This window comes from Neopelma chrysocephalum, unplaced genomic scaffold (genome assembly GCF_003984885.1).
Source record: "Neopelma chrysocephalum unplaced genomic scaffold, ASM398488v2 Primary Assembly neopelma1_43, whole genome shotgun sequence".
Classification (NCBI taxonomy): domain Eukaryota; kingdom Metazoa; phylum Chordata; class Aves; order Passeriformes; family Pipridae; genus Neopelma; species Neopelma chrysocephalum.
In genome coordinates, this window is record NW_020897702.1 from 10,984,435 (window position 1) to 10,996,781 (window position 12,347).

At 40.7% G+C, this 12,347-nt stretch overlaps 1 protein-coding gene across 6 annotated transcripts in view; it reads left to right on the forward strand.

The window, feature by feature from the left end:
• PDGFD (platelet derived growth factor D) overlaps positions 1-12,347 on the forward strand; it is a 141,809-nt gene that overhangs the window by 66,045 nt on the left and 63,417 nt on the right. Inside the window, exon 1 of one of the 6 annotated variants that reach the window (XM_027677333.1) lies at positions 11,693-11,761. The exons of the other annotated variants lie outside the window; for them this stretch is intronic. Within the exon in view, the coding sequence (XP_027533134.1) occupies positions 11,728-11,761 (34 nt within the window). The 5' untranslated portion in view covers positions 11,693-11,727. Of the gene's footprint in view, positions 1-11,692; positions 11,762-12,347 lie in introns of those variants that run through there. 6 annotated transcript variants of the gene reach the window in all.

Sequence of the window (12,347 nt, forward strand, 5' to 3'; positions counted from 1 at the left end):
GAAGCATAGGATTGGCCAGGTTGGACAAGACCTCCGAGACCGTCAAGTCCAACCCTTGATCCAACACCACCGTGGTTACTAGACCATGGCACTAAGTGCCAAATCCAGTCTCATCTTAAAAACCTCCAGAGACAGTGAATCCACCACTTCCCTGGGCAGCCCATTCCAATATCTGATTAGTCTCTCTGTAAAAAATTTTTTCCTGATATTCAACCTAAACCTGCCCTAGCAGAGCTTAAGACCATACCCTCTTGTCCTACTGCTGGTTGCCTGGGAGAAGAGACCGACACCCACTTGGCTACAACCTCCTTTCAGGGAGTTGTAGAGAGTGATGAGGTCTCCCCTGAGCCTCCTCTTCTCCAGGCTGAACAACCCCAGCTCCCTCAGCCTCTCCTCATAGGACTTGGGCTCGAGTCCCTTCACCAGCCTCATTGCTCTTCTCTGGACCTGCTCCAGCACCTCAATATCCTTCCTGAACTGAGGGGCCCAGAACTGGACACAGTATTCCAGGTGGGGCCTTACCGGTGCTGAGTCCAGGGGAAGAATCACTTCCCTGGTCCTGCTGCCACACTGTTCCTGATACAGGTCAGGATGCCATTGGCCTTCTTGGCCACCTGGGCACACTGCTGGCTCATGTTCAACTTCCTGTCAATCCAAACTCCCAGGTCCCTTTCTGCCTGGCTGCTCTCCAGCCACTCTGTGCCCAGCCTGTAGCGCTGCAGGGGGTTGTTCTGTCCAAAGGGCAGGACCCAGTACTTGGCCTTATTGAACCTCATCCCATTGGAATCAGATCATCTCTCCAGCTTGTCCAGGTCCCTCTGCAGAGCCCTCCTGCCTTCCAGCAGATCAACACGCCCCTCCCAATTTAGTATCACCTGCAAATTTGTTAATGGTACTATTTAATTATAGTTTGTACCACATGATATTTAAGGGCATAGTTGTGGTATTTTCTTATTTACGGTCTAAGCTATAGAAAGACCCAGAGTATTTTACCCTAGGGAACCCAAAAATGGTTGTTGTCATTCTATCTTACAGAGTAATCTAGAGTGTCTGCTGTAAAGTAGGACTTCTGAATTCTCTAAATCAAGAAAGGTTTAAAATTTTATCCTTTGGTGGACTATTCTTCCATGACTTTCATGGAAAAGACTGAGAAATAACTGAAACATGTTGGAAGTGCAAACAACAACAACAACAAAATTTTTTTGAATTCTTCCCAATAAATATGAATCAGAAAAGTATAATTTTGATATCAAATTTGTAGTTAATCCAGTTTTCATATCTGTTCTGCCAAGCTGAATTATTTGCTTTTCTTTCTTGTGTCAAAAACATGAACTGTAACATTTTCCCCTCTTTGGACAGGAGTTCAACCTGGCAAGAGTGAAGCATCTCATAACTTATTTTCTGAGCTTTAGATAAGATAAAGGAACATTTAATATTCCTCTTTTTTTCTTTTTTTTTTTTTCCTGGACACTGACGGAAGCATAGTTTTAGTCGAGACTATGGTGAACTTATTTTTCTTTTCTCAGTGCCATACCTGGTAATATCTGGCTCAAGGTTACTGAATATAGTAAAAAAAAACCCTGACAATTTATATACCATTGTTGTTACAAGTATAGTTGTACTGATGCTAAAGTTTTTGTCTTACTGGACTATAATCCTAGATGCCATAAAAATATGTAAAGCTAACTGAGTAAAAGTCACTTGTTTGGGTAGTTCAAAGACTGCCAAGGTAGGCTTCTGCATTTTAAGCATTGCTGTGGAAAATAGTTTTCCCAGGAAATGGTGCAGTATGTCCCTGTCTCCCTTTCATAGCACTGATACGGGGTGTTCACCAAATGAATTGACATGAGAGTACTGTGTTTACTGGACTTTCTCACCCTTTTTATGTCAGTCACATAAGCCTCTTATTGGGCTCGTCTTTGGCCAGACAGCTGCTCAGAGCTGTGTTAAGTACTCAGCACACAGCGGTGCCCTTCAACTGGACAGGACCTCAGCGTGTGACGTTCATCTGGATGTGCAACATCAGTACCAGCACAGAACTGGGGTGAGACAGGAGTGAAATACTGCACTTTGACTTCCCCAGCCAAAACAGATGGAGGGTGGAACTTCTCACCCACAGAGTGCAAGCCTTGGTGATCAAGCATTGATCTTCATCAGCTGGGCTCTGCACACTCCCAGGGACCTACTCTGGTCACACCTAAGCCAAGCATCGAAGTCCTACCTCGTGTCAGCCACATGCACATCACCACTGTGCGCTTCTCTCCTTATTTGATATGCAATCTAGGTCAGGAAGAGTAAAGCACAGCCTGAGGTTGCTCCCTTGTATGGCCAGTCTTCTCGAACGAAGATTTTGGGAAAGGTCTTTTACCTTGAATCCTCTGCCATAACATCTACCAGCATTTCTCCACAATATTAGGCTTTTATCAAGATGGGGGCAACTGGGTTTGGTTGGCTTACCGTTCTTCTCTGGAAGCTTTAAGGTGAGGAGCTGCTGGTGGTGTCTGCTGGTTAACCTTAAGTCGTCTCGTGTCTTCTGAAAGCTGGAGTAGTGAAATGTGCCACTTTGTGTTCCTGCTGGTGATATCTGGAGCCAAAGCTGTCTGAATTTATCATCATAACTGCTCAATTCTTTTACTGTCAAACGTTTCACTGAATCCACAGTCAAAGGACAACTTTGAAGTCTGGCTTTGTCTCCAGTGCATTTACACAGGAGACTCCAGTTTTCCATTTAAAAGTGAGAGTTCATAGAAGGTCCATGAAAGTGAAGGATTGTTTAATTATGTCCTGATTTGCCAACAGTATACTCGGCCCTATTCAGAACATAAAGATATATATAATGTCTTCTCCCCCCGGAGTCTTAGCAAAGTCCTGAATATCATTGCCTCCTCAGAGGTTTCAATGTGTTTTCATCTGCTCATGAAGGATCTGTTGTGGTTCTAACTGAACAAATCTAAGAGTAGAGAAACACGTTACAAAAGGTTTGGGAACATCTGCAGCAGAAATTCCCAGTCCTGTTCTAATCACATTGTCCCGAAAATGTGTAAGGTGGAATTTATTTAATGGGTGAAATGGACAGAAAACTTTTCTCTCAGGAAGAAAACCTTCATGCACGTCTTAATTTTATTGTGATCTACAATAAAGTTTGCTACAAAAGGATAAAGTAACCTACTGATTTTTATTTTTTTTAATTAATCTTTTAGTTTTCCTATTCTATTTAGAGAACTTCTAGATAAAGAACCAAACCTGGTTTTCTAGGCACATTGAGCAATGATGGGTTTGGAATAGAAATCTGGAAAGATATATTTAATTCTTTGTCCCATCACTGGTTTGCTAATCAATATAAATAGTGTCTCTGGAATTCTAGTTCTTCAATCTTTTATTGTGTAAACTGTACATTTTTCAGAGGAGAGATTATCTCTCAGTTTCCATGGTACATAACAAAATGTTGTTCAGAATCTCTAGCCACCACAAAACTGAGGATGATCAGGTTAGGTTCGCTTAGGGAGCAAGACCAATGAGACATCTAATGTTAAACAGGGAACTGTAATGCAGTAGTCTTCCAACCTCAGAATTATCTTTACCCGTGTGTGTCTTTACACTGCTCTTTTTATATTTTTTAAATTTACATGATATTACACATTATGTTGCACCTTCGGTGTTGGGTACTAACTACAATGAGGAAACAGTGAGAGAACTAGGTTTTGTACTAGATGGCTCAACTCAAGCAGTATCACTAAATGACTGTTATTTCCACAGTCAGAACTAAAAGTGACATGACTGTCTTTACTTGCCATTCTTATCCTCCCTGCAGAGCTGTGACTAGCCAGTCCTACACGAGACTCTGTGCTGCAGGGGCTGAGTGCAGGTGGCATGGCTGCAGTAGGGGCTGTGTGAGGCAGCAGTATAACCGGAATGGCAGCTCAGCTCAAGAACTTCTTAGCTCTTCTTTTTTTATCAAACACCCACACGCAGACTTGAGGGAATGTTTCCAATCATTTCCTCTTGGTAACCAGCCAAACAGCTGTTTTTCCAGAAAGGACTTGGGAAGCTGAGGTGTGTAAATCAAAGCTTTTGAGCCAAGTCTGTTTCCAGTTTCGGTTTTGGCTTACAGTGATCAGGATCTGTCTGTGCTGGTGTGAGAGATTGTTGCTGCCTGTGGTACAGCAGCTCCTGAGCTTGTGGGCTGCACTGATGTACAACAGCATCATCTTCCCAGCCACTGGTCCTTATGTATTGGCAGTGCATAAGCTCTCCTGCTCTTTCACCACGTTGTTTTGTTCTTTGGTGAAGGACTAAGAAAATCTCTAGATCCTTTGGTGCAAGATCATAACAATAAAAGGAGGCCACAGCCAAGAATTTTATGAATGTGCCTGGAAACTTTTTTAAATTGCATCATCTATCCACATGACAGCTCTGCAGCGTTCTCATACCAAACCTCCAGAGAAAATCCTAAGTACTTACAGAAAAGATCCCCCGCACTTAGAGTTCTCAGTACTTTCAATATGTATGACTTAAATTGCTTTCCAGACTATGGAAATTTTGTTTCTTAACATGGGTTTTATCTAAATGATGTAAAGCCATCCCTATGGCTCAACTCATGTTCTGCCTTCATGCTGAGAAAAGACCTCAGTTTCTACTGCCCTCTTTGCCCCAGTGCTGTGGTTTTCAGCAGAAGAAAACTGAGACAAGGGGGCAGAAAAGGGAGCCATGGTGCACTCTGCTCTGGTCTAAACTGTCAGAGACCCACGACAGTGTGCCTCAGAGTAGGAAGTAGAAAATCTGCTGGGTCTTTACTTTTTTTGACTAAATCTCGAGTTCTGGTCCCTTTGCCAAGAATTTTTTCTGCATTTTACCTCCATCCGTTTCTTGAAAAATGGCAAGCCATCTTTGAAGTGGCATCCAGAACCCATCCTTCACTTGAGAGGAGTCAGAAATGGTCTGAATTCTCTCAACAAATAGAAGAATCACAACACAGGCTCCTATTTCCTTGGAAGAGATTTAACTGTGTCCTGGTTTTGACTGGGATAGAGTTCATTTTTTACCTGTGAGGCTGTTGCAGAAAAAAGGAACAGATTACCAACAATCATATTTTAATACAGTGAGATGTGTGTTTGTGGTTTTTTTTTAACTTAGGTAACTTTAAGGTAGTAGGTATTTAGTGCACCTGCCCTAAAGGGACTGATATATCCCCACAGGCTTTTATCTTTGTGCAGTCAGTTGATATATGGTCTCTCAAAGACAAAAAAACATGCCCAAGGCAAACTCAGTCCAAGGAAATGATGTCTGCTAGAATACTATTACCAGATTTTCCATTATAAGAAGTGACCTTTCACTCCCTTCCAGAGATTTCAGATCTTCAGTACTGACAGAGAGGGTAAGGAAACTCGCATCACTAGAGAAAATTGCCTTGATTTGTCTTTTGAAACAGATTCTCCTTTTACTGCCTAACATACGACCTCCACTTGGTAATTGCCTGTCTATCTGCTAAAATATGTTTAACATGGGAAGCCATTCCCCTTTTAACTGGATTTTCTCTTTTCTTTCATCAACATTTTTCTTTCTTTAGGGAAATCCCATGTCTTCTTCACATTTAGGAGTGCTTAACTGAAACAGTTTCTAAGACAATATCTTAAAACAAATTCTCTTTTAAGATTTGAGTGATGCCAGACTTCGGAGGCAATTGTTTGGTCATAAAAATCTGGAAAATAATGAAGGGAAAATGGAAAAGGAATATATTTTCATTGCACTAGGAGAATTTGAATGAACCTTCCCACAGGTATACTTTCCTGAAGCCACTGCCTAAACAGGAAAATTTGGAGTGTCTAGGTCTTATTTCTTTGCAAAACAGTGTGAGCCAAGGTCCGGTGTTGATATTTTTGCTTAATAGCAATTGTGTCTCTAATTGCCATCATTTTGACCAAGTTGTGGTGGGTTGACCTTGCTTGGACGTCGGGTGCCCACCAAGCCATTCTATCACTCCCCAGCTGGACAGGGGAGACAGAAAAAGATGAAAAATGACTCATAGGTTGAGATAAGGCAGTTTACTGAAGCAAAAGCAAAAGTTTGCATGTGCACAACCGAAGAGGAAAATAACAAGATACATTCTCTACTTCCCATTAAAAAGCAATGTCCAGCCACTTCCTGGGAAGCAGGGCTTCAGCACTCGTACTGGTTGCAAATGTAAATAACAAATGCCTCCCCCCTTCCTCCTCCTTTCTTTAGTATTTATATCTGAGCTGATGTCATATGGTATGGAATATCCCTTTGGTTAGTTTGGCTCAGCTGGCCTACTTGTGTTCCCTTCCAGGATCTTGCCTTTGATAGAAGGGAGGGGGGAAGGAGTGTTGAGAGACAGTGCTGATGCTGTGCCAGCACTGCCCAGCAGTAGCCAAAACACCAGTGGGTTATCAACACCTTTCTAGCTACCAATGCAAAGTACAGTACTGTGAGAGGTGCTGTGGGGAAATGAACTCCATCTCAGTACAGCACTACACAAGTGCTGTATATATATGTATACACCAGCCTTCTTACGGAAGTGTGGGCACTCATCGCAAATGTCTGCTTCAGTTATCATGTTTCCTTTAAGCTCTTCACAACACCAGGAGAGTAATTTTCCTCTGTATTCTTTTCTCACAGTTTCTCAAGGTTTTATGTGTTTTTATGCTCATGATCATGGGGATATTTCCATTAGTCTTACTGCACATCATTAGATCTACACATTCTTGATATGGACGTTTTCCTCTGTCATAATTATGGAATCCCAAGAGAAAAACATATTCAGTTTGCTGTTGGTTTAAGAATACAACAGAGACATGCATCGCAACACTACCACCCATCACGAAAGAACTAGCAGTTAACAAAATACTTTATATGTTGGCCTAACATATGTTACCTTTCTATAGACACTTCTGCTTTAATATAGGACATTCAGTATGTTGTTTCATGTAGAAGAAAATCTCTATCAAGAAGTCAAATAAAAACAAGTAATACAAGTCACTGCTAAAAGCAAACACCACTGAGTTTGATATCCTTGAAAACATAATTAAGGAATTTTTTTCTCAGTATTTATCTGTGGAAGTCTGAGCAAGGCATCCACCAAAGTGGACAAAGGAGAGTCACAGCCTTCACCCCACCAAAGTGCAGTCCAGCTTGTTCTTCATTTCAGGACTGCTTCTTTAGTACTGCATGCAAAATGCAGTTATGATGGTGTCCATTCCACAGTAAAAATAGTAGTATTAAATGCAAATAAAATAATGTTTACTATATTGAGAAGCATAGAGACAGGCTGTCTCTATGAAATATATGTTTGGACTTCCTTATCAATTGCTTATTTAATATTCTCATAAGTGATCTTTGCTTAGGTTCTGTTCAACCACAGATTGACTGTGTAATGCCAACACTAGCAGCGTTGCTCTGCACAGAACCATAGGCAGACTATTAACCATTCTGTTATCAAATGGATGATGGCTCTGAAAGGAATTTTAGATATATAGGGTGTTCTCATTCTTTGATACCTTCTGTACTGATGTTCTGCACTGGCTAACCTTTCTTCTTTCAACTACTGCTCAATTTTTTGTTTCTTTGATATATCCTCTATAGATATATTCTTCTAGCAAAGATCTCTACACAGCTCAGGGATACGGAGGCAGCTGTGAGGTCTGAATTTGGCAGAACATGCACAGAGCATCTTTTGATACTGCCTCAGTGATGGAACTGGTCATGCTTTGGATTTGAACTATGAATGTTGCCTGGTGTATCTTTCACACTCCTGATGAAAAGAAGGGGCCTGTTGATAAGAGGAGGAGCAGGTACTTCGAGCTGCTTCTTTGAAGTTCAGTGGCAAACCAACGAAACTGAGAGTCTTTCATCAACTCCAGTGGGATTTGGGTCCACTTTTTAATTGCTCATTTGATGGGTGACAAGTAGCACATTGGGTGATGTTAAAGTACTGTTCTCTTTTTCTGGATCTTGGTCCAGCAAACCCCTTATGTATGAGCTTTACTAAAGTTTGTAGTTTGTATAAAGCTAAAATCAACTTGAAGTAATGCTTTCAACTGGATCCACTGCCCTAATATACCCGTACATATTAATCCCCATACCAGATTGACTGTTTCTCAGCGTAGTGCCTCCATAAGAGATAATTTCCAATGTTTAGCCTGGGGGAGATTTTACTATTTCTGTTTTATTACCGGCCATCCCAATCCTTTCCCTCCCTTGGTCTGCCTTCTTGAACTGATAGTGAATCATGATGGGAGCAGAGCTGACCTAGGCGTGTTAGGCCTCTGTCCTTAAAAGGACCGAGATGTCTAAGACTGGTACTACCATATAGTACTATATTCTTCACTGACTAGGATTCATTTTGTTGTTTTTATCCATAACAAACAAACAAACACACACACCAATTAAAAAAAAAAGACAAATCCACACGTTTCTAACAAGGAAAATGACCTTACAGTTTTATATCTTTCCAACAAGCTATGACAAGCTATGGAATACACTGTTTTGATCATGAATTCTGATCTTTTCATCTGATTTACACAGAGCCTTATGGATAACAACTAAAGTTTCTGCTTATTACAGGAGGGTGGGGGAATTGAAAAAAGCCAATGACTATTTTAACAGGCTACCATAAATACAGCTTGCTTGGCATGCCTGTTCCTGAGATGAACTGATTTGTGGTCTGGATTCAAAAATGTTTTACTGTTCTTTGCTTCTCTGTGGATTCAGCTATTTAGATCAGGCTAATTTTCAACTGAGGGAACTGAAGAGCTATTATTCTCCCCGAAGGTTATTTTATTCGTTTAAAAACTGGTGGCAAACCACTGACTGCTGTATTTGTTTTGAAGACAGCAGCCATGAGGGAGAAGAGTTATATTTGGAAAACTCCCATGTGCAAACTCCCAAGGTCCTTTCCTGAAATAACAAATACTTTCATGAGTAGTAAAATGAACCTCACCATGGTTCCCAGCAACTCTCTCCTCAGCTGTAGCAGAGGATTTGCTCATCAGTTTACGCTGTATGGAATTAATTCTCATAAACCAAGTCAGAGTATGGTATCTTTTCAGCCTTTGCCACTGTATCAAAGTTGGTTGGCCAACCACTTCTGCACAGGGAAGAAAGACAGCAGCAAACTTATACACAAGACAACACCTTAGGAAGCGAGGCTGAAATTCGAAAACCTTAGAAAAGTGGAATTAAGTATTCCATATTGTTGGTTAGGTCCTTAGACAAGGCCATTCTCTGAATTCTTCTTCTTTCTAAAGGAATTGATACTTATAGACTCTCCTTGCTGAATATATTGTAGAACAGATGTCAGATTAGCTATTAGCAAGTAGAAATTGCCTTTTTTTAAAATATTATTATTATTATTGTTTTAGTGAAGGAATCCACTATCTGTTCAATGATGATGATACAAGCAAACATCTTTCTGTAGTAGGCATGTCATCACTAGGAGTAGCTTTAAGAGGAATGTGTCAATACATTGCTAAAGCTTACAAGCAAATGCAGGCATCCAGAGAAAACACAAGAATCTTGCTCATGCAGCATGGCCTAGCTGGGATGGGGAAACATTGGATGTGCTGGGCACCCATGGTGGGGACAGTCTTGAGACAAGCACAGTTTTCTAAATATTGAAGTATATTTTCCAGTTCCCAGTCTGACACCGAGCTGCCCTCCATGCAGGGGGAGGAAGGCAAGCACTTCGGAAAATGCAGCTGCCTTGAGTGCTTAAATGACAGCTCCTCTGACTTCGACAGCTGGACTATCCTGTATGTCATTACATTTAAAATTAGTGGTTGAGAAAGAATTACGAGGCAAAAAAGAGAGATTAGTTCAGATAAATAAAATATAGAGCAAGTTTCTTTCCAGTCAGTTCAGACTCTTCAGGGAATTGCCTCACCTAAAAGGATGTCTTCCAGATTCCCTCCCACTCATCTTCCTTATGAGATAGTTTTCCTCCCCCAGTGCAAGGATGTCTTTGTGGCTCCTGCCATCGAGAATATCCTCCTTCTGTGTATGGCCCAAATGGCCTTTTTGCCTTGTGACTTAACACCTGCTTTTATTCATTGTGAAATAATTTTAAATGTTTTTTAGTAAATGTTACAGGCAGTGTATTATGCACTGTCGTCTTTTATTTACTCCCATAAAGCATTATAGAATACAGTTAGTATGTGACATTCAGGATACTGTGTAATACTTCATTACATTGCATTGCAACATGGGGCAGTTCAGTGCCTTGAAAGACACACTGTCTTCACTGTCTTTTCCTTTGTTTATACCTTTTCTCAAGTTTTTTTTATCCTGACTTTCCCCTTGCCTAGTTTGTAATTTCCATGACTTCCCCCAGTGTATCTGATGAGGGCAATGCTTGTCTGCTTGGAAAAGTCTTATTTTAGTCCCATATCTTTGTTGATACAAGAAGTACAGGAGTTGCTCACGTCTCCTCAAGCTGTTTCCCAGATGCTTGATGATTCATGAGACCAACCTCATGAGAGCAAGTTTATGTTGACTGTGTTCCTGTGTCTTCTAAACCAGATAACTCTGCAAAATCCCAGTGAAAATCCCCTTAGAAAATTATAGCGTATTTGGTTCCAGTGCTGGCCACACCACTTCAGGTCGTAATCTAGCACAAGGTGAGGGAGGTGAGAGGGAATCAAGCTCCTGAAGAGTCTGCTCCAGTGTCAAGTGAAGGCACTGAGTAGCTTTAGATTTCATCTCATGTGGGCTATAGAAACAGTATTTATGGCCTTTCTCATGAAACATATGTTCTTCCCTCGTGGAAAAGGCATGTCCTCAGAGTGCAATATTTGGATATCTCTTACTTTACTATAGTGAGAATTTCCTTCCCATGATTCTCTCCAACCTTTCCTCTAGGATAACTTTATAATTCCTGTATTACCATAATAGAAATAATAAGTCACTGTGCTTTGATTTTTAAGCTTTGTAACATGTGCAGCTCTATTGCTTCATGTACCTGTTCAACTCAGATACTGCAGAGCTGCTTCAGCCATGACATTTCATCATTAGCCTTGGTCAGGTGTGATTGACTTCCTGGCAGAGCACCACAGTCTGTGAAATTCAGAGTTTAAGTTAAATTAAGAGCCGTCACAGACCCTATCTTCTTGGTGTACAAGAGTGCAGTAGTGTGCATTCTCAGCTGGTGTGCTGAGTTAAGTGCACAGATGTTTTGTTTGGGGGTATATGTATGAGCACGTTTTAGAGATACTGTCCCCCAGAATCTCAGCAGGGTAAAGCCTGTGCTAGGACTGTCTGGGAAAAGGAAACCTTTCCCTCAGAAGCATGAATCACATTGACCTACGAAGTGAAATGCATGGTGATAGAGGGAAAATGGCAAGAGTTTGCTGTCCAAGAAAAGAGAGTAAAGAACTCTAAGGCATAGGATGAGTTATGCCATGTTTTACTGCAGTAACTTTTATTCTGACTTAGGGAACGGTTGCTTCACTAAAAAGTGCGGAATTTGGTATCATCAAAACTGGTTTATTTTTATCCCTTTTCTTGGACATTTTGCATATAGTCCTGTGAAATATCTTTTCCTCTCAGTAGACTGGGTGTTTTTAAAGTCCAAAGGTCCTCAGCATTTTAGTAGGAACTCCGTAGTGTTGGCTGGACATTTTGTTTCATTCCAAATTAGGGGAAAAAAAAACCCACAGTTGTCTTTTTCCCCTTTTTTTTAGAATAAAATAAAATGAAAAACAGATTCCAGCATAGATGTCCCTGATGAAAATTGCAACAAAATTAATAGGTGGGTGGTCTTTATTTTCACCAAATTGTCACTTTTCCAATGCAAATTGTTTGGTCAAAATAGAACAAAACAAAACTGGCTAGGTCTGCACTTTGTGAGCTAGGTCTGTATTTGCTTAGAAAGGCTGGCTCAGTGTGAAAGCATCTTAGACTGATGTTACAATTAGGTCTTTGGAGATAGTTTTACAGGAAACAAAGACTTTTATCATCTAAGTTTCAGGTTGTTTGGAGGCTAGAATTATTGCCCTGTCAGAAGAGTACAATGAACTGCTGACACGCAACCACGCTTTGCTTACAGCTGCGTGCAGGAAAGTATTTACAGCAAGGAACCAGTGAAAAGCAACCTGAAAAAATAGATGTACTTACCATGAAGTTTGTACCATTTCTCTGGGTTCCTGTTTTTAATAAGTGTTTTATGAAAAAAATATATTTATTTTATATAAAGAACTTGGAAAACTTCAGTCAAATGTTAGATTGTATTTTAAGAGTGAAAACTTAGATTACTGTGTGCGACAGATGGCTGCCACTGGTTGCTTACGTTGGTTTTGTATTTCCAACATTCACAGAGCAACTTGCTGGGAGATACT